This window comes from Chlorocebus sabaeus, chromosome 11, assembly GCF_047675955.1.
Source record: "Chlorocebus sabaeus isolate Y175 chromosome 11, mChlSab1.0.hap1, whole genome shotgun sequence".
Classification (NCBI taxonomy): domain Eukaryota; kingdom Metazoa; phylum Chordata; class Mammalia; order Primates; family Cercopithecidae; genus Chlorocebus; species Chlorocebus sabaeus.
In genome coordinates this window covers 128,967,621-128,989,599 of record NC_132914.1, presented here as the reverse complement: position 1 = coordinate 128,989,599, position 21,979 = coordinate 128,967,621, and the positions used below count along the sequence as shown (strand labels likewise).

Here is a 21,979-nt window from a genome sequence, read left to right as displayed (position 1 = left end):
TGGGGCAAGCCCCTGAACTGTGCTGTGAGAACGGCACTGGCTGGGGACTGCATGGCAAGGGCACACTTGCTGATGCCAGGGCAGTCACCTGCAATTTCAAATGCCCAATTCTTGTCATTTCTCTCTCTCTCTTTTTTTTTTTTGAGATGGAGTCTCGCTCTGTTGCCCAGGCTGGAGTGCAGTGGCGCGATCTCGGCTCACTGGAACCTCTACTTCCCAGGTTCAAGCGATTCTACTGCTTCAGCCTCCCGAGTAGCTGGGACTACAGGCACCCGCCACCACGCCCGGCTAAATTTTTGAATTTTTAGTGGAGACGGGGTTTCACCGTGTTAGCCAGGATGGTCTTGATATCCTGGCCTTGTGATCCACCCGCCTCGGCCTCCCAAAGCGCTGGGATTACAGGCGTGAGCCACTGTGCCCGGCCTCATTTTTCTTTAAAAAAAAAAAAAAAAAAAAAAAAAGCTCACGGCTCAGCATATATCTAAATTTGCTTCAGGAGGCATATGATGTGACTCCACTATAAACAGGTCTCTTTCAAAAATTCCCCATGATACAAAATAGCCTTTTCTTACAAAGCAAAAATTACAGAATCCATGCCTTTATTCAGCAAACATTTTTACCTACTTTGTGACAGGCATTATGTTAGACCATTTTCCACACCTGTAAGAAAATTTCAAACCCAGCGTAACAAAAATTTAGAAGCAATCCCTCCTCCTAGAATATCCAGAAAGTTTAATTTAAGGGAAATATGGAGGCCCTGAAGAAAAAAAATCATCTTCCCTGCCCCACCACTCAATGAACACAGAGTCCCTTTCTTTTTCAGATGCTGTGATAAATGGCTCTTGACAAGAGCTAACTGGTTGCAATAAGATACAGTATTTTCAAACACCATTAGTTGTTATTTATGAAGAATATTCAAGTAACCCACAATGAAGGGGATGCTAAGTGCACCGCAAACCAGGTGACTGAGAGGGAAGTGGGTTCCGGGTAAACAAGGCAGCTTCTGGAAGGGCTGCGACTGAAGTTTGTGATGCCGCCTCTGCGGCACACGGCGGGCTACCTGGCTGGCCCCTGGAGGAGGTCCTCCTGCTTCAGCAATTTACGGCTTCAAACCCGTGTGTGACGTGAAGTAGACAGTTAAGTATGTGATAGCCCGGACCCTCTGAAATAGAACCACTTTTCATCAGCAACTGCCTCAAGGGGCAGGGCACACACCAAGACACTAATACCGGGAGAGCAGTATTTTATAACGTCAAAATAAAAAGGAGCAGGGCCAGCAGCTGAAGCCAGATGATGAGCACATGTGTGGGGCGTGAGCAGGCATTATATGATATTCTGTTTTCGTACGTGTTTGAGATTTTCCATAAGAAAAAAAAAAAAACTGGCCGGGCACAGTGGGTCATGCCTGTAATCCTAGCACTTTGGGAGGCCGAGGCGGGTGGATCACAAGGTTAGGAGTTCAAGACCAGCCTGGTCAACATCGTGAAATCCTGTCTCTACTAAAAATATACAAATTAGCTGGGTGCGGTGGCGAGTGCCTGTAATCCCAGCTACTTGGGAGGCTGAGACAGGAGAATCACTTGAACCCAGGAGGCGGAGGTTACAGTGGGCTGAGATCACACCACTGCACTGCACCAGCCTGGGCGACAGAGTGAGATTCTGTCTCAACAAACAAAAAACAAAACAAAACAAACAAGGGGCTAGACTAAAACATATCATGAAATGATTTAATAACAATTATTTCCAAACCATCTCCCCAAATTAGAAAAATATGCAATCAACAAATAAGAGTATTAAGATGAAAGCTTCTGGAACACTTTCTAGTGATGCTTATTTCATTTTACATTTTATTTTCTTAATATTTTTTGAGACAGGGTTTCACTGTATTGCCCAGCCTGCAGTGCAGTGGTACAATCATAGCTTATTGCAGTCCTGACTTCCTGGCCTCAAGCAATCCTCCCGCCTGAGCCTCCTGAAGTGCTGGGATTACAAGCATGAGCAACTGTGCCCAGCCTCAAGTAGACATTTTTTGCTTTTTTGAGACAGTCTCACTCTGTCGCCCAGGCTGAAGTGCAATGGCGTGATCTCAGCTCATTGCAACCTCCGCCTCCCAGGTTCAGACGATTCTCCTGCCTCAGCCTCCCGAGTAGCTGGCACTACAGGAGCTCGCCACCATGCCCAGCTAATTTTTTGTATTTTTAGTAGAGATGGGTTTCACCATGTTGGCCAGGCTGGTCTCGAACTCCTGACCTCAGGTGATCCACCTTGTCCGGCCTCTCAAGTAGACATTTTAAAGCTAGTATCTATACATACCAAACACAAAGCCAAAACCACAGCTACTCACACTAAGAGTGGCCTATGGCACACGGCCCACAGGCCTCCCTTACTCAGCCTTTACAGCTCCACAGAAAGGACACTGAGAGGCTTCCATTTTACAGATGGGAAAACCGAGGGTGAAAAGACTAAGTAAGTTTCTCATGGTACCTCAGGTCAGTGCAGGGAATCAGGAATTACTTCTTTATGTGGAATTTTTCAGTCACTAAATTGTTGCTTCTGCCTAGAATCCTCCTTGCAGATCACGTGACAACACAGGGAAAGCATGTCCTACCGCTTCAGCGAGTGGTCTCACGCTGCATTCAGAATAAACCCAGTTCCTTCCCAAGGCTGCCATGTCCCTGCGTGACCAGGGCCATTGCTCCATGTTTGCACTGCCCCTCACCTCTGCTGCCGGCCTGCCCTCTGCCTGAGAGCTGCCTGCTCTTCTCCTGTCCCTTTCACATTCTTCAAAGACCAGCCCCTACGAGGCCTCCTCAGACAGGCCTGCCCAACCTCTTTCCTGCACACCACTCACTATGATTTGCATTCAGGCGATGACGGTCCACTATCTCCCAGGTGGTGGAGGACGGGACCAAGCGGGGACAGATGCACGGCTGACAGGGCATTGGGCACCCCTGAGTGAACCCTCCATCTTCCGTAGCAAATAGGTCTCTGCTTTTTAGCTAACAACTCTTATTGCTAACTTCTAACTTCAAAAGTAATATACATTTTCTATGGGAAATTTTGAAAGCATATGAGCAAAACGATCAACTGCAATCCCAATACGGAAAAAAATCATCTGAACATCATTGGTGGATTCCTCGGCAGAAGCGTACAATGGTACACGTGTGAAAAATGAGGGCACAGCTCCTTGTTTCATAACCTGCTATTTTCACTTAATAAGCAACTCCTTTTTTTTTTTTCTTTGAGACGGAGTTTTGCTCTTTCAACCAGGTTGGAGTGCAGTAGCGTGATCTAGGCTCACTGCAACCTCCACCTTAGAGTTTCAAGTGATTCTCCTGCCTCAACCTCCCAATTAGCTGGGACTACAGGTGCCTGCCACCACACCTGGCTGATTTTTGTATTTTTAGTAGAGACAGGGTTTCACCATGTTGGCCAGGCTGGTCTCAAACTCCTGACTTCGTGATCTGCCCCCCTCAGCCTCCCAAATGCTGGGATTACAGGCGTGAGCCACTGCGTCCGGCCCCAGCAACTCCTTTCTTTTACTGTGTAGACACGTTTCCGTGTCAACTCAGACCACTTAGACAGCAAAAAGTAGTATGGACATGCCAATTCACAATATACCATTACTGCTTCCAAGGTTTTTTTTTTATTTTAAAAAACAAACATGCCCTACAACGAACATCCATGTATAGACATCTTGGTAAAACACGTTTCTAGGAGTAGAAGGTCATTTTCATTTAAAATTCAGTCCATATTACTGGGTTGTATCAACTTACACTTCAAAACCAGTACTCTCACTGCCCACAGCCTATCATTGTTCCTTCAAAATCAGTACTCCCACTGCCCACAGCCTCTCTATCATTGTTCCTTCAAAACCAGTACTCCCACTGCCCACAGCCTATCATTGTTCCTTCAAAATCAGTACTCCCACTGCCCACAGCCTCTCTATCATTGTTCCTTCAAAACCAGTACTCCCACTGCCCACAGCCTATCATTGTTCCTTCAAAACCAGTACTCCCACTGCCCACAGCCTATCATTGTTCCTTCAAAATCAGTACTCCCACTGCCCACAGCCTCTCTATCATTGTTCCTTCAAAACCAGTACTCCCACTGCCCACTGCCCACAGCCTATCATTGTTCCTTCAAAACCAGTACTCCCACTGCCCACAGCCTCTCTATCATTGTTCCTTCAAAACCAGTACTCCCACTGCCCACAGCCTCTCTATCATTGTTCCTTCAAAACCAGTACTCCCACTGCCCACAGCCTATCATTGTTCCTTCAAAATCAGTACTCCCACTGCCCACAGCCTCTCTATCATTGTTCCTTCAAAACCAGTACTCCCACTGCCCACAGCCTCTCTATCATTGTTCCTTCAAAACCAGTACTCCCACTGCCCACAGCCTATCATTGTTCCTTCAAAATCAGTACTCCCACTGCCCACAGCCTATCATGGTTCCTTGAAAATCAGTACTCCCACTGCCCACAGCCTATCATTGTTCCTTCAAAACCAGTACTCCCACTGCCCACAGCCTATCATTGTTCCTTCAAAATCAGTACTCCCACTGCCCACAGCCTATCATTGTTCCTTCAAAACCAGTACTCCCACTGCCCACAGCCTATCATTGTTCCTTCAAAATCAGTACTCCCACTGCCCACAGCCTATCATTGTTCCTTCAAAACCAGTACTCCCACTGCCCACAGCCTATCATTGTTCCTTCAAAACCAGTACTCCCACTGCCCACAGCCTATCATTGTTCCTTCAAAATCAGTACTCCCACTGCCCACAGCCTATCATTGTTCCTTCAAAATCAGTACTCCCACTGTCCACAGCCTATCATTGTTCCTTCAAAACCAGTACTCCCACTGCCCACAGCCTATCATTGTTCCTTCAAAACCAGTACTCCCACTGCCCACAGCCTATCATTGTTCCTTCAAAATCAGTACTCCCACTGCCCACAGCCTATCATTGTTCCTTCAAAATCAGTACTCCCACTGCCCACAGCCTATCATTGTTACTTTTTTTAAACTTTATCAATTTGAGAGGCAAAAAATAAAAACCTGTTAATGAGGATACATTGAAAAAATATATTTACTGGCCATCGATTTTTCTTCTTTTTGGAACCATCTTTTCATGTCCTTTGTCTATTTCTCTAGGTCAGTGACTGTCTTTTCTTATTGATTTATAAAAGCTCTTTCTATAGTAAGGATGTTAACCTTTATTTTTATGTGTTAGCAATTACTGCCATTTCTGTATTTGTCTTTTAACTTTATTCAGGCCAAGCCCCCATTAGACCTACTAATCTTTCCCCATGATTTACAGCTTCAGTTCTTAGACACTTCTTTCCAGCTCCGAGATTATTTCAAAAAATTACCTTTTTATATGTTTCTACTTTTCTAGTTTTATTTTTTACATTTAAATACTGGATTTATATGGAATTATGGTTGTCAAATATGTGATGTCTTATTATTTTTCAAAACGGAGAGCCTGTTTTTCCAACATCAAACACTGTTATACTAAAGAAGTTTCATCATAAAAATGTGAGAGAATGTTGCTGCTTTCTCGGCATCTGAGAAAGCCATTCATCTGTTAATATGATAAACTATACTAGAAGATCTTCTCATTTTGTGACATACTGGGATTCCTGGAACAATCCTACTTGCTCATGACTTATTACTATTTTCATACATAGCTGAATTCAGTTTCATATCTTAACATCTATACTTGTAAGTGATCGTGGTCTACAGATTGCCAAGCTTTGAGAGCTTCATTCTTTTCCATCTTTCTTAATGCTCTGGAGTGGCTTTAATGATGTAGGCGTTCTATTTCTTGAGGGTGAATTAACTTGACCTTTAATTTGTCTTGGCTGACTGCCTGGGTTTAGAGGTATTTCACTAACCAATTATTTTCAAAATTCTTTCAGGTCTATAGATCTATGTCGGTTCCTTATTTATGAAATAATTTCAGCAACTCATGTTTTCTTAGAAAATGATATTTTTCACTGATTTTCAAATTCATTCAAATCTGAAATAATGTATGTTGTTCATATACTTTAAAGATACCTATAATTTTTTTCCTCTGTCACACACGCTGGAACGCAGTGGCGTGGTCTTGCCTCACTGCAACCTCCATCTCCCAGGCTTAAACAATCCTCCCACCTTAGCCTCCAAGTAGCTGGGAGCACAGATGTGTGCCACCAAGCCTGGTTAATTTAATTTTTTTGTAGAAACATGGTCTCACGATATTGTCCAGGCTGGTTTCTACCTCCCAGGCTTAAGTGATCCTCCCACTTCACAGCCTCTGTGAGGAGCTGGTGCTACAGGCATGCGCCACCATGCCTGGCTACATTTTTGTAATTTTAGCAGAGACGAGGTTTTGTCATGTTGCCCAGGCTGGTCTCGAACTCTTGGACTCAAGCGATCTGCCTGCCCTGGCCTCTCTGTGTGCTGGGATTATGGGTGTGAGCCACCACACTCCACAGCAATTTATTTCTAAGCAACCTTTTCCACGTCTGATAATCAGTAGCACAAGTTTTATATTTTCAGTTTTGTAGAATACAAATTAGAGACTTAAAGATCTTTCTCCTGTTACGCAGTCTGTTTCAGAGATGCCCATATGCCTGGAGGCTCAGCTGTGTCTTCCGAGCTTTGGAATCTCTGTGGGCGCAATGACATTTCTGTCTCCGCATCTATTCAAAGAGAGGCTGGCCTGTGCTTTTGAGAACTGAGAGTTAGCATGAGTTTTGTCAGATACTGAGTAGATCTCTGTTCAAGTGTCTCAGGCTTGGGTGGATGGAGACGGGACACTTCTGGGTGTGTTGTTTTGTCTGCCAGGTGCCAGGACAATCAGGGAGGTGTGGAGAAGGCCATGCTGGTTGGCAGCAGCCTTGTGTGCAGGGCTGCTCCTCTGCGAGCCCCACAGCTGGCAGGGGTCAGGCGCCTTCCCTGGGCTCACAAACCCTGGGGCAGGAGGCAGGTTCGGGCTGTGGTTTCTTTCTGGGGTGTGAGAATGGATGAGGTACTGCTGCCTCTGGGATGCCCCCAGCTTGTTCCAGCCTCCTGACCACCCCTCTGTGGCTGACAGTCGACTCCCCTGGGGTCACTGCCCTGAGTCTCAAGGGCACTTCTCTGCGAGCTCCAGGTGTGCTGCCTTACCCTGACATACAGACAGTACCTCCCCCTGCTTTCTAGAGCAATAACCATTTTCATCCTCTACTTATTACGATCCTTTGGTTATTCCAATGAGAGTGTGCGGGTGGCTGGGAAGGGTGAGAGATGGATCATTTGTGCTCAGGTAACCTCTTGGAATGAGAGGCCCAAAGACACACATAGTGAATTGCCTAGTTAGCAGTTCATCCACACGGATTTGGTTTTGCTGAATGATCACCATTCTCATACAGCAAGGCATCTTTATGCAAAGAATGGTCCTCTTACCACCCCAGCCTACTTCCTCAATCTCTCGTCTCCACTCTGCCTTTCCTTCTGACCAAAGAGCTGTCACCTCGCCCCACTGTCACACCTGTCACACTCCATTCCAGGCCACCAATGCCACCAGAAATCTCTGAAGTTGCTCCAGTGGCTTAATTGCATCACAAAGTCACCAGACTGGATAAAGTTATTCTGCTGACCTGAAACCTGTCAGATGTACCGGCCCCCACAGGGCACGCCTGGACAAGCTGGCCAAGGCTCCTTCACCAGCCACCCCCGTAGTCACTGCTGACTACCTACCACATCTCAGCACAGGGCCGGGCAGCTCGCACCACGGGGCTCCTGCCTAGGGCTGCACCCCCGCCTCGGTGCCTCCCGTTCCTCTCGCAACACCAGCTGAACGCCTCTCCCCCACAGAACCTCCCTCCCGCAGGGGGAGCCCACCGCTGCTCCACACGGGCTTCCATGAGGTTCCTGGCTACGGGGCCTGCTCTGGCCTTTGCTTCTGTCTGCTTTTTAATTGCACTGGCTTTTTATTTTTACGTGCATGTGTGTCCTGCGACATGAAAGTCTCCCTCCAAGAACATAATAAAGTAAATGAAATCGAGTGAGCGAAGTATCGCCTGGCAGAGATTCTCAAGGAACCTGCTTTGACAAGTAAATAAATGAATTTCACTGGTACAACAGTTTGCATATAAATAGCTTCAGAAGTCCCAGGGAATATGAAGGATTATTTGAAACTTTCTGCAAACGTCCAGTACAGTGAACAGACTGTTAAACAGACACATACCTAAGGGCTGCTCACACCCACGTTACCTCCAGTGCCACGCTAGGCAAGCACGACACAGCGCAGAAGGCGGAGGTTTCGCCACAGCCACCTGCGGGGGGCCGCCAACCCCAACCCAGCCTGCAGGTGAGGTCGCCGAGGATCCTGCGCTTGCCGACTTACGGTGGAACGTGCAAGGCCAATATGCAAGTGGCAGCGTACCTTTCACCAGCTTCCCGTCCGGGACGGTCTTACTGGACGACGCCTCCTTCTTCCCGCCTGAGCCTGCCCGTGCTCCCACCTCGGCCGTGTCTTCAGGCGCGCCGTCCTCCCCAGTGTCACTCGGCTTCTCCGGAGCAGAGTCTGTGGGAGCCTCTTCCGGTGCGGACACAGCCTAGAGATGAAATGTCACTATAAACTGTCAGCAAGAAATTATACAGACATTTTCAAAAAAGAGAGATGTATACAGTATGTATGTTTCACTGGACAATGGCAACTGTACATTACTGCCCAAGCAGCACTGGGAATAGACTTCCAAATCCAGATCTGCTATTTTTTCTTACAATAGAATGTAAAAGAGGAGCAGAAGATTTTCTCCTGTCTGAAAAAACCCTATACTCTTTGAAGCCCTAATACTGCCTTGGGAACCAATCTTCGGTACCTTTTCTTTGGATGCTGATTACCGAGAATTCTTTAAAAATACCAAATTATCCCCATCACCTACAGAGGAGTCAGTTTTTTTCAGTGTGGGCCATGCCATCGGAGAGAAAGGTCTGAAGAAATCTCCTGAGAAGCAAGGTCCATGTCGTCTCTTCACCAAAACTGGCTTTACAAAAATGTCAGGGTGTCTGTGTAACTGAGAAGAGCAGAGCAAAGGAGAAGACGGGGCTGCGGGACAAAAAGCACTTCCAAGGGCACCAGCACCACGCTGGGGACCTGGTGAGGGGGAAGGGCATGCAGGAGCAGGCAGAGACCATGCTGCAGGACACCCCCAGCAGCAGCTGGCCAGGTGTGAGGTGCCCACATGTATATATATATATATATGTGTGTGTGTGTGTGTGTGTGTGTGTATATATTTTTTTTTTGAGACAGTCTCACTCTGTTGCCCAGGCTGGAGTGCAGTGGCATGATCTCTGCTCACCGCAAGCTCCGCCCCCCGGGGTTCATGCCATTCTCCTGCCTCAGCCTCCCAAGTAGCTGGGACTGCAGGCATCTGCTGCCACACCTGGCTAATTTTTTGTATTTTTAGCAGAGATGGGGTTTCACCATGTTAGCCAGGATGGTCTCGATCTCCTGACCTCATGATCCGTCCGCCTTGGCCTCCCAAAGTGCTGGGATTACAGGCATGAGCCACCGCACCTGGCCATATTTTATATATTTCATACATGTTAACACAACAGATGCAGGGTACCCAGCTGTCAGGAAATGTAGCTAAAAACTGTAGACAGCCAAAACATCGAACAGCTGAAGGAACAGGATTTTTTTTGTTTAGAATGTGCTGGACAAACAATCATCAGTACTGTGAATGTGGGCAGATGCTTTCAATAGATCAAGTTCCAGAGCTAAGGGGGACGTGAAAGATAGAGTATGCCAGACACACATTAAAGAAAGGTGAAGAATCACCCAGCCCTTTCACCTGTAGGAGAATAAACAGAAAGTGACTTCTGATCTGGAAGGCAGAGCCACCTGTAACAGCTTCACGGCCTCCCTGTGTTCAGACACGTACCTGCGTGCTATCGCCCCCTTCTTTCTGGAGGAAGAACTGCTTCTTAAACTCATAATAGGCATTATACTGGTGCCATGGCTGCAGGAATTCAAATCTGAGCAGAAAGAGAAAGAAAATGGGTCATTTACCAACATAAGCACACTGAAGTAACAACAGGCCCTGTTCTCCTAGCTCTTTACTGATCTCCACAACCCCACAAGGTGGTTACTATTATAGCTACTCACAGACGAGGGAGACCGCACACAAGGGGTCGAAATCGCTTGCCCGGGGTTACACAGGTCATACTGCAAACTGACAACATATTTTTAGGCTTTACTAGCACTGAGGCATGGGACATTACTTGGTTTTTAAAAAGAAGGGTTTGTGTCTAGATTTTTAAGGCAGATTCTTGAAAACCATGAATTATAGGCTTTTATTTTAGGTAGCTTCAAAATTCTTTTTTTTTTTTTTTTTTTGAGACGGAGTCTCGCTCTGTTACCCAGGCTGGAGTGCAGTGGCCTGATCTCAGCTCACTGAAAGCTCTGACTCCCAGGTTTACGCCATTCTCCTGCCTCAGCCTCCCGAGTAGCTGGGACTACAGGTGCCCACCACCTCGTCCGGCTAGTTTTTTGTATTTTTTAGTAGAGACAGGGTTTCACCGTATTAGCCAGGATGGTCTCGATCTCCTGACCTCGTGATCCGCCTGTCTCGGCCTCCCAAAGTGCTGGGATTACAGGTTTGAGCCACCGCGCCCGGCCCAAAATTCTTACTTAAAAAATGAAACAAACAAAAAACAGGTAACATAATTTAAAAACACCACCCCAAGTCTAAGCAATTTAACAAGCCAATTAAAAAATGTATTTATCTAAAGACATTGGTTGGGTGTGGTGGCTCAGGCCTGTAATCCTAGCACTTTGGAAGGCCGAGGCAAGTGGATCACTTGAGGTCAGGAGTTTGAGACCAGCCTGGCCAACACAGTGAAACCCTGTCTCTACTAAAATACAAAAATTAGCCAGGCGTGGTGGTGCGCACCTGTAGTCCCAGCTACTCAGGAGGCTGAGACAGGAGAATTGCTTGGGCCCAGGAGGTAGAGGTTGCAGTGAGCCAAGATCATGCCACTGCACTCCAGCCTGGGTGACACAGCGAGACTCCATCTCAAAAAAGACATTTGAGCCAAGAAAAGGATTAAAAATACATAAAAAAAAAATTCATTCCGTACCTACATTTTTAAAAAAAGGCTAAACGAAATCCCCAAATGCCATATACCTAACATACAAAATTCTTCTTCTGACCTTTGATCATTCTTGGCACGAACACTGGTCTCGAACTTCAGGCCGTTCCTGGCGACATACTCGGCTAGCTTGTCAATCACAGGCTGGACGTCGGGGGGCGGGGGGATGATGGCGGCCACGGGGGCAAGTGCACTGTGGGAGAAGAGTCTGTGAGGCCCCCGGGCCTCAGGGGCTGGCCAAGCTCAGTCCTGGCTGCTCGGAGGTCCTCACCGCCTCAGATGTCCAGAGAGACGTGTGAGTTACAGTGTATAGGGGAGGCTCTTGTTGAAGGTGATGCATACGACAGAAACTAAAGTCAACTAGACAGCATTACTGTCAAGAGTGAAAATGGGGATTTTAGTGACAAAAGGTGCATTTTTCCTAGTAATTAACATTTCTCTCCAATCACAAGCTAATTCTTAGAAATAACCAAGAGTAAGTTTTTTTTTGTTGTTGCTGTTATATTAAAAAAAAAGTCAGCAAGCATGATTCAGCATCCTTCATTTCCTGTTTGACTTGCTCAGCATGACCAGAAAGAGTCGTTTTTACAGAAACTCCCATGTTTCATTACATTTCCCAAGAGCCTCCTTTCAAGGCCGGGCATTCCAGGCCCTCTGGTAAAGCACCTGTCTCCTCCTCGTCCCACGAACACGGGGGGCCTCACTGTTGGGGAAGCTAGGGCTCTGCTGATGGCTTCACAGGTCACCTAAAGCAGCCGCCAGGCCCCCGCAATGGCCAGCAGCTTGGGAGAGACCCATGAAGCACCCCAACATCACCTTCCTCAACTTCACGGACCTGCATGTTTCGCAAACAGCTGCAGTTCCACTGCATACTGATTTTGCCTAGCACAGCTCAACTGAGACTCTGACACTAGCACAAGAACAGATGCTGGAGATCTGGGGCCAGCGTGCAACGTGAAATGAACTCAACTTTATAAGAGGTTTAACTTCAATGCTAAAAAGTTTGTGCTACGACCATTTCTGTTTTCCTGTCAACTTTGTAACTTGGGGATTTGGAATAATAACTACTCAGATAATGGGGACCCCTATACGTGATCCAGATTACAAGCCCCCCATGGAGACACACGGCTCCATTGACTGCAGTGCTAAGTGACCCACACAGCAGGCACCGGCGGACCCTGCGCCTACCTTGTGGTGGTGGTTGTGGAGGTGGCCCCGCTGCTTGTCTCCGCCGTGGTTGGGGGCGGCGGTGGCGTGGTCCCAGGAGGCGGTGGGGCGGTGGTCGTCACTCCGGGGGAGTTAGACACGGTCACACCAGCAGGAAGGGTGCTGTAGTAAGTGGCCACGTCGATTCCGGGAGGGGGCGGCGCCAGGCAGTAAGTGCCATCCGGTAGCATGTAGTAGCTGTAATACATGGCTGCCACGGTCGCTGTGGAGACACATTGCCCGGGAGTGAGCGTGGCCAGCGACAGACTGGTCCGTGAGTCCACAACACAGTCACAAGAGCCTGTCCCCCGGCAAGATGCAGCCTTGCTTCTGCTCACTTCCAACCATGCTGTTTTCTAGATTTTTCTGATACAAAAATGTTGTCTGTGCAATACGCAATTTAAAAGAACCAGGCAAAGCCACAACACACATCCACAGACAGATGGAAAGTGAACAGCATGAGGATGTTCAAAGCCACCAGACGTGAATATTCTCTAGACAAATTAATATTCTCCTTAACTTCAAAATGCGCAGGTTGGGAACAGTTTCCCCTCTAGCGGCAACCAGTCATCCCTTTGCTCACACGGCCCACCAAGGCCACCCATGCTCCTAAATGCACATGTGAGGAAACGCCTCTGGCTAGCTCCCTGCGCTGACATCAGCTTTCATTCTCCAGGCACGCTGCTCCCTCCGTTCACACGTTAATCCGGAAACTACCCCCTCAGTAAGGCAGGTGCTCCTGGCAACCCCGGCGTCAACCCCCGGCCCCAGCAACACAGGCTGTGCGGGAATTTATCCAGTAAATAAAAGTTCCCAGGGGCACTGAGTCTGCGTCTGGACCTTTCCATCACAGACAGTGATGTACGCCATCTTCCCCCCATTCTGTGCACACATGCAGGTATCTGTAGGGCAGTGGCACGCTGTCTTAACAATTAAAAATCCTGTACATTTATCCTTTTTGGGGCTAAATGTTCAGAACCATGAATCACAGAAGATTCAACGATTACTTATGAAATTTAATTTCCAGTCCTGTTGTAGATAAGCAAGTAGTTCTGACTACACACAGATTTAATTTCCTCTTTATTAGGAGATGGCAAAATTATTTTTTAATTAAGAACTTTTATCTTCATTTTCAATTAATTCACCTTAAAACGATAACACTGAAAAACAGTGAAAGCTTAACCATGGTTTCCAGTAACGTATGCTATGCACAGAAACATTTCAGAAGTACAACTCAGACTCTCTTGACCTTTCCGTCATAGATTGGCAAGGCGGCATAATTCCTACGTACTGTAGGCATATTCTCCAGCTGCTAACGACTTATTTAAATTAATTACACATGATGAACTCCTAAACCGTCGTTCTCTAGCTCCATGTTACATACCAACCACCATGACACAGAAACAGCAACACTCCACATTTTCAAAATAAGATAAGCGGGCTCAATGTACTCCACATTATCGTCTACACAGAAATATCTGAGTACCATCTCTGAGAAAAGGCCGGGGGCAAGGATGAAACCCTTGGAGGTCAATGGGAGGAGGCTGACAGCAGGGCAGGCACCGTCTCTGAGGTCCTGTAGGGGCAGGTCCTGTCTTCACCGTCTCTGTAGCCTCTGCACTGAGCACAGAGTACGTGCTGGACCGACGAACTGACCTGATAGTCCAACACAGGCTTTCCTATCAAAATCAGGAATCCAAATATAAGCACGTGCTTCTGTAAGAGACAACGTCGTCCCTGGAAGAGGGGAGCTGCTGCTTCCATCCACTCCCTGCTGGAGCCATCAGGCTACTGTGTATGGACCAGGGCGAGGCCAGCACTCCAGGGGAGACAGCGCAGCCCACTGTGTGCTTGGCTCTGGGGAGGGCTGGGCGGAACCGACCCCACTACTGACTGGCTACTGTCAGGTCTCAAGCCTCCCACGTCAGCAGGAAGGACGGAAACCCCATGTCCTGCCCTGGACAGTCAGTCTCATCCCTAAAAAGAAGCCCAAATATGTTTTAAACTGGGGCCACAAAGGAAGGGATCTGAATTCATAAAAACAAAAAACAGTTTATAATTATTTCAACTAGTAGTACATATTACGCAACTCCAACCTGATACCTGCATTCTTTATGTAACTGTGTAAAGTGCAATCACCCTGGAACACAACAGAGATGAAGAAGTTACTTTCAAAGCTAAGCACCATTTCTTTGAAAGAACCCGCAGACTGTTAGACTATATGACCTTCCTGAGCATTCCATCTTGTTAAATAAAAACGAAGTGTTAAAAAAAAATAGCAGTGCTGGCAAAATGGCAGACTACTCAGAGACTCATCCACTACAAACGTCAAAAACGTTGGCTAAAATATAATGAAAAATTTAGGCTGGGTGCAGTGGTTCACATTTATAATCCTGGCACTTTGGGAGGCTGAGGTGGGAGGATGCTTCAGGCCTGGGCAGTATTGTCAGACCCCATCTCCAAAAACTAAAATAAACTAGCTGGGTATGGTACACACCTATCGTCCCAGCTACTTGGGACGCTGTGGCAGGAGAATGGCGGGAGCCCAGGAGTTCGGGGCTGCATTGAGGTGTGATGGCACCACTGTGCTCCAGCCTGGGTGACAGAGTGAAGCCCTAAGCTGAGCTCACAAAAAGAAAAAAATGCTGTCTCTAGGTGTAAAAATGAAACAAATCCCCAAATCTGAACACACCTCCAGGGACATCGTAGCCTGGGTCCCCAGCTTGCTTCAGAGGCTCCACACAAAAGCCACCCAGGCTGACCATGCTCTGGGCACACCCTTGACCCAGACCCAGGAGATTCTCATGGAGGAGAGCTGTGAAGCCGAGATACGCGCAGCCTCTGTGAGCCGGTCTGCTACTAGCTCCTGCTGCTGTGACCTCTTCCCTGTGATTCTCTCCAAGGTTTTAATCAAATTTGAAAATCGTCCTGCTTCTCAAAAGGACTCCAAGAGAAATAAAGTATGTGCTGTTCAGTGAGATGAAAACACTCATCTGTCGGCAGACGGTGGAATGTGGAACGTGGGGCATGTCCTGTGGCACTGCCATGCTCCGAAGCGGCCTGGGAACCAGCACCGCAGGGGTGCATGAATTCCGCTACACTGCTCTTGGGTTGCCTCTCCCAGATTCCCATTTCGTAGGGTGTCAGGGATGTGAAGATCTGAGGGAGGACATCAGATCCATCCTTCCCCAGATGCTGTGGCCCTGGTGGGAGGCAGGACAGGCACAAGGCACTGGAACAGCGCAGGGCCAGTCTCCTGAAGGGCTTCTGCCGTTGCCCAGCCCGCCCCTTGCCCTGGTTTCTGGTCCCCAGGTCTCTGTCCTTGGCACAGCCTCACAAGGTCTCTGCCTGCCACGAGAGGCCCCTATTCAGCTTATCTCCAGTGCCACCTCTTTTGGGAAGCCTCTGCCTTCTTGGCAGACTCAGGAGGCCTTTGCTCTGGGCTCACGTGAGACCTCACGTGGGACCCTGTACACAATGCCCTAAGGCGACTCCTGCGCCACCAGGACTGGGGTGCAGCTATGGCCCCGAGGACTCCACATCTCCAAATAGTGACCACAAAACCTCAGCAGCTCGCACAGCTCCTGGCATGAGCAGGCTCTCAGTAAGTGTTTAATGAGTGAGTTCATGCCAGCTGGTGGCATGGCCTGGGCTGCTTCTAAAATGCCTCAGTGCTAAAATATCCCGCAGTGACCACGAAGCTGCCTGACACACGCCCCGCACAGCGGCAGCACCACGCAGCCCACAGAGCCCTGTAACTGGGCTGGAGCCCTTTAAACCGACTAGCAACTACAGCACACAGGGGTTCTGTGCACAGCCCCTTGTATGTTGTATACAGCAATTCTCACAAACACTAAACTTTAAGGATTTCTGGACTAGAACAGGGTAAGAACAGAATTAGAATCTACGAGCTGGGCTGTAGTCTACAAACTGAAGTCCGGGCTGGCAAAAGTCACATCAGCTTTACAATAACTGTGCCATCACTAGTCATAAATGGGGGCAGGCACAGCGTGCCAACAATAACTGTGCCACCACTAGTCATAAATGGGGGCGGGCACAGCGTGCCAAGGGGCTCCTGCTGTCCTCAGGCTGCCACGACATGCAGGGAATCTCCTGGGCTTATCGTGAGGCTACTTCCCAACAACCTCACCATACATTGACAACACCGTGAAATGGAAAATGCACTGAATCCACCTGTAACCTACCAAACATCATGGCACAGCCTCACCTGCCTTAAATGTGCTCAGGGCACCTACAGTAGCTGATGGCTGGATGAAATCATCTAACACGAAGCCTATTTTATAAGAAAGTTTTTAGCATCTCAAGTAATTTACTGATGCTCTACTGAATGCAAATTGCATTTGCCCCATCATCAAGTTGAACCCTCAGTAAGCTGGGACCACATATATTTTGTTAGGTTTGTTGCTGTTCTCAGGATTTTATATTGAATTTCCCAAAAGAGGACTAGGTTTTAAAGTAAGTTAAATGCTGATGTAATGTTACTCTAACAAACACTATGAGTACTACGAAAGCCTACTCCAAATAAATCCAAGAAAGAAATTCCAACAGGTACCTACACAGTCCCTAAAGGCAAGTACAGTTGTACGACGAGAACTAAGCTGCCTAAAAGCAGGAAGCACATTTGTAAGTCCTTCTTCCCCAATACTGCCTCCTCTGAAACGTGCAGAGCTACTTAACACAGGTCAGAGAAATCTGCCTAATTATCTCCCAAGGCCCCGCTATTCAACTGGCTTCTTGTAAAAACCAGAGCCAGTTTCCTGGTATCTCTGCATGATCTTCATCTCGTGTAAATTCAACAGACAGAACAGAACTCCTGTGCTAAGAAGGTTCTTAGAGAGGAGGAGACTGGTGAGCAACCACCTTTCCGGAAGAACTAAGTCAGGGAAGATGAACAATGTGTGCATTAAGAATAAAAACAGGGTCGGGCGCGGTGGCTCAAGCCTGTAATCCCAGCACTTTGGGAGGCCGAGATGGGCGGATCACGAGGTCAGGAGATCGAGACCATCCTGGCTAACACAGTGAAACCCCGTCTCTACTAAAAAATACAAAAAACTAGCCGGGCGTGGTGGCAGGTGCCTGTAGTCCTAGCTACTCGGGAGGCTGAGGCAGGAGAATGGCATAAACCTGGGAGGCGGAGGTTGCAGTGAGCTAAGATCAGGCCACTGCACTCCAGCCTGGGCGACAGAGCGAGACTCCGTCTCAAAAAAAAAAAAAAAAAAAAAAAAAGAATGAAAATAGGCTGGCCAGGTGGCTCACGCCTGAAATCCCAGCACTTGGGGAGGCCAAGGTGCAGGGATCACTTGAGGCCAGGAGTTCCAGACCAGCCTGGCCAACGTGGTGAAACCCCGTCTCTACTAAAAAACACAAAAAAATTAGCTACTTGGGAGGCTGTGACAGGAGAATCACTTGAACCTGGGAGATGGAGGCTGCAGCCAGCTGAGATCAGGGACAGACTGCCTCCAAAAAAAAAAAGAGAATTAAAATAGTTAAGAGTTCTATGGAGATAAGTATAGATATTCTGAAAAAACACACCTATCTGAGTAAGCCCCTGGGTGTCAGCCAGGCAAACGTCACTAGCTGAGCGTATCTGAGAGGCAGCAACAAGCCAGCCTTCCTGTCTCGCAGCTCTCCAGGCATCCAGAGCCAGACGTGGCCTTGCTGCTCCCGGCTCTCCAGGCATCCAGAGCCAGACGTGGCCTCGCTGCTCCCACAGCCCCAGGCTCTTCCTCAGCACTGGCCATGCCTCTATCTCCTTTCCTGGATCTCTAAATCCTGTTGACAAGGACTCTTCTAAGTTCAATGGCTTTAAATTCTATTTATACTTGATGGCTGCAGAATTCACATCTCCAGCCCTGAGCTGAACTTGAACTTGTGCATTAACCACCTACTCAATGTTCCCACTGGGACGTCTCATCCATATTTCAAGTCGAATGTGTCCAGAACAGAGCCCCTGATTTCTCCCATGCCTCTCTTCTGTAGTCCCTCAACACAGGAGGTGGCCACACCCCTCGTCCATCCAGTTCATCTGTCAGACCCCATGGCTGATGCCCCATGATGCAGCTCTGCGACCTGCCCTCCAGCTCCAGCACCTCCTGCCCTCCACGTGCACAGCCTCTTGGCTGCTGCCTGCCCCAGGCTCTTCTGCCCTTGCCTCCAGAGTTTCTGCCTGAATCCCTCCCATGGTGACCTCTCTCAACCAGGGTCAAGCTAAGTCCCTTGTCTGGGAAGCCCTCCTGCAAACCCACTTGCCTGCTTCTCCCACCTCATGTCCCACTGCTGTCCCATCCCCCACCCTGCACATGGTAATTGTTGGGCTCACCTGCACTTCCTCTGGTCTCTGGTCACAGGAGGCCTCCCCGACCCATGATGCCAGCACTGCTGGCCTCCCTAGAACCCTGGTCCCCTTGTCATGGCCACTTTCTCCATCGCTCTTAGTCACGTGTCCACTGTCACTGTCTGGCTCTGCCCTCCAGAACATAAGCTCCATGGCAGAAGGAGCTTCGTCCACTGTGTTCCTGGCATGGCAGAGCATGATGCAAATCGCTCAATGCCTGTACAAGTTACACAGGAAAGAATGGGAATGAACATGGCATGAGATTTTGTTTTGTTTTTGTTTTTTTTTTTTGAGATGGAGCCTCGCTCTGTTGCCCAGGCTGGAGTGCAGTAGTGCAATCTCGGCTCACTGCACGATCCACCTCCTGGGTTGATGCCATTCTCCTGCCTCAGCCTCCCCAGTAGCTGGGACTACAGGCACCCACCACCATACCTGGCTAATTTTTTGTATTTTTAGTAGAGACAGGGTTTCACTGTGTTAGTCAGGATGGTCTCAATCCCCTGACCTCGTGATCCGCCAGCCTCAGCTTCCCAAAGTGCTGGGATTACAGGCGTGAGCCACAGCGTCTGGCCGGCATGAGCTTCTCCATGGCAGTAAAGGCTCCTGCAGATGGTGGCACCCAGCACCCACATTCTTAGGGAAAGTCATACCCATCTAGCAATTCTAGGTCCTTCCAAACTACCTGTCAAATGGGAGGGCAACATTAAGGCATTTTCAGATATCCGAGAATTTAAAAAACTTTGTGTTCCTATGTACCCTTCCTTGGCAAACTACTGGAGGATGTGCTCCAGCAAAATACAGAAGTAAACATACAAACAACAGTAACAGGAACGAACAAAGGAAAGAAAGACAAGTCACAGAAAAGTACTGGCTACAGGCTCAGAACACCGCTGTTCCAGGCGGGGGACACAGAAACCCAGCTGTCAATTTCACCAAGTGCACACTGCAAACAAACGACCCACACACCAGAGAAGCTGGCTCCACCTGGATCTAGCAGCAGCAAATGAGGCATCAAAAGTCAAGACCTGCTTAAAAGATGGCACCACTACGTGAGTCTACACTACAACAGCGCTGTAGGTCCTCAGTGAGGAAGTCAGCACAGCTCCCTCTGAGAACTGCCCCTCAAGGGTGATCTGGACTTGCCTGCCTTCCCTTCCGTTCTTTGTCCACACGCACACTGACTTCTCAGAGATACAGAGCGGGCTGCATTGCGAAGATGACGTGCACGTTCCCATACTCACCTGAGATCTCTCCAATTCAGGCTAATGGTTCACCAATATATGCAGTCATCTGTAATACTATGCATGTACATGTATTAGTGTGTCAAACAGAACATGCAATGTGCAGCTGATTTCCTATACCATAACCGATGTTCGTTTATTTCCATTTACGTTTCAAGCTGGATTCTAGGAGGAAGCCGCTGAGAGCAGATTTACCCTAGCAGTGCTGGTGAGCCAGGTAGCCGCCTGCTCTGAAGCCCACAGCCTGACCCGCTGCCAAGAGCCACTGTTCCCTGCAGGCTTATTCGACTGCTGGATCAATATCAGAATACATTGTTTTCATGGCAATTCCATTATTTAGTGTAAAATTCTACAATACTTTTGTTTTTTTGAAAAAAAAAAAAAAAAAAAAGCCCTTACTAACAGTTTTATTACCATCTGAAGATGCAGATCCCTGAAAGAGGTATTTTTAGTTCCTTCAGACTGTGGCAGACTGCTTGATTTGAGACTCTTACTCTGCTTACGGTTAGAGTGCTGCCTTATTCACAGTGAAGACCTGCACCCCAGGAAAGGTTCAAATTCTATGCATGGAAATGTCAGGCACTGACAGCACAATTCAAGAATAATTGTTTTTATTACTGAATTCTGCATTCTCAAGAGTGAGGCAGTGCCTAATACACTCAGGGGATGTTAGAAACCGTCAAGGTCTTCTAGAAGTGAATGAGAGAAAACAGGGCTGAGAAACTCTTTCTCCTTCTGCAAGTTTCTCTTTTCCACTCAATTATCTCCATTCTCAAGACTTCTGACTTCATCTCCTGAACTCAGATAATTTTCAAGAATTCCTAAAAGACCCCTTCTGGCAATAGTTTGTTTTAGGCAGGGTGGTTACCTATTAGCTCTCTATAACATAAATCTCATATTGCAAGAATAAAAATGGTAAAACAAACCAAAAACTCCTTAAGATGTAAGCCCGCAGTTTTTAAGAAAATATGACTTCCTTCCCATCTTCCCAAACACTTAAAAGCATTTATTATTTGGCTTATCACACACTGTGTCCAAATATTTTCCAACTGAGATAAAACAGTGATATGGTTTGGCCGTGCCCCCACCCAGATCTCATCTTGGTTTGTAACTAGCACAACTCCCATGTGTCGTGGGAGGAGCCTGATGGGAGGCGACAGAATTATGGGGGTGGGTTTTTCCTGCGCCGTTGTCGTGTTAATGAATGAGTCCCACAAGATCTGGCAGTTTCAAAAACAGGAGTTTCCTTGTACAGGCTGTCTTTGCCTGCTGCCATCCATGTAAGACATAACTTGTTCCTCCTTGCCTTCCGCCATGATTGTGAGGCCTCCCCAGTCATGTGGAACTGTTAAGTCCATTAAACCTCTTTTTCTCTACAGTCTCAGGTATGTCTTTATCAGTAGTGTGAAAATGGACTAATCCAGTAATTTGGTACCAGAAGTAGGGGACTGCTGAAAAGATAACCCCAAAATGTGGAAGTGACTTTGAAACTGGGTAACAGGCAGAGGTTGGAACAGTTTGGAGGGCTCAGAAGAAAACGGGAAAGTTTGGAACTTCCCAGATATTTGTTGAGTGGCTTTGACCAAAATGCTGACAGTGATAGGAACAATAAGGTCCAGGCTGAGGTGGTCTTAGATGGAGATGTGGAACTTGTTGGGAACTGGGGCAAAGGTGACTTGTTATGTTTTGGCAAAGACATTGGTGGCGTTCTGCCCCTGCCCTAGAGATTTGTGGAACTTTAAACTTGAGAGAGATGATTTAGGGTATCTGGTGAAAGAAATTTCTAAGCAGCAAAGCACTCAAGAGGTGACTTGGGTGCTGTTAAAGGCATTCAGTTTTATAAGGAAACAGAGCATAAAGGTCTAGAAAATTTGTAGTCTGACAATAGAAAAGAAAATCCCATTTTCTGGGGAGAAATTCAGGCTGGCTGCAGAAATTTGCATAAGTAACCAGGAGCCAAATGTGAATCCCCAAGACAGCATGGAAAACGTCTTGAGGACACGTCAGAGGTCTTCATGGCAGCCCCTCTCATCATAGGCCTGTAGGCCT

General features: G+C 47.7%; 1 protein-coding gene across 4 annotated transcripts in view; it reads right to left on the bottom strand.

Moving 5' to 3' along the window:
- The window catches only part of SFSWAP (splicing factor SWAP), a 91,920-nt gene that overhangs the window by 35,764 nt on the left and 34,177 nt on the right, over positions 1-21,979 (bottom strand). For all 4 annotated transcript variants that reach the window (XM_008005239.3, XM_008005238.3, XM_008005242.3 and 1 more), the window contains 4 exons: positions 12,317-12,557; positions 11,190-11,321; positions 9,919-10,012; positions 8,415-8,586 (listed from right to left, as the gene is read on the bottom strand). In XM_008005239.3, coding sequence (XP_008003430.2) covers positions 8,415-8,586; positions 9,919-10,012; positions 11,190-11,321; positions 12,317-12,557 — 639 coding nt within the window. The remainder of the gene's footprint in view (positions 1-8,414; positions 8,587-9,918; positions 10,013-11,189; positions 11,322-12,316; positions 12,558-21,979) is intronic.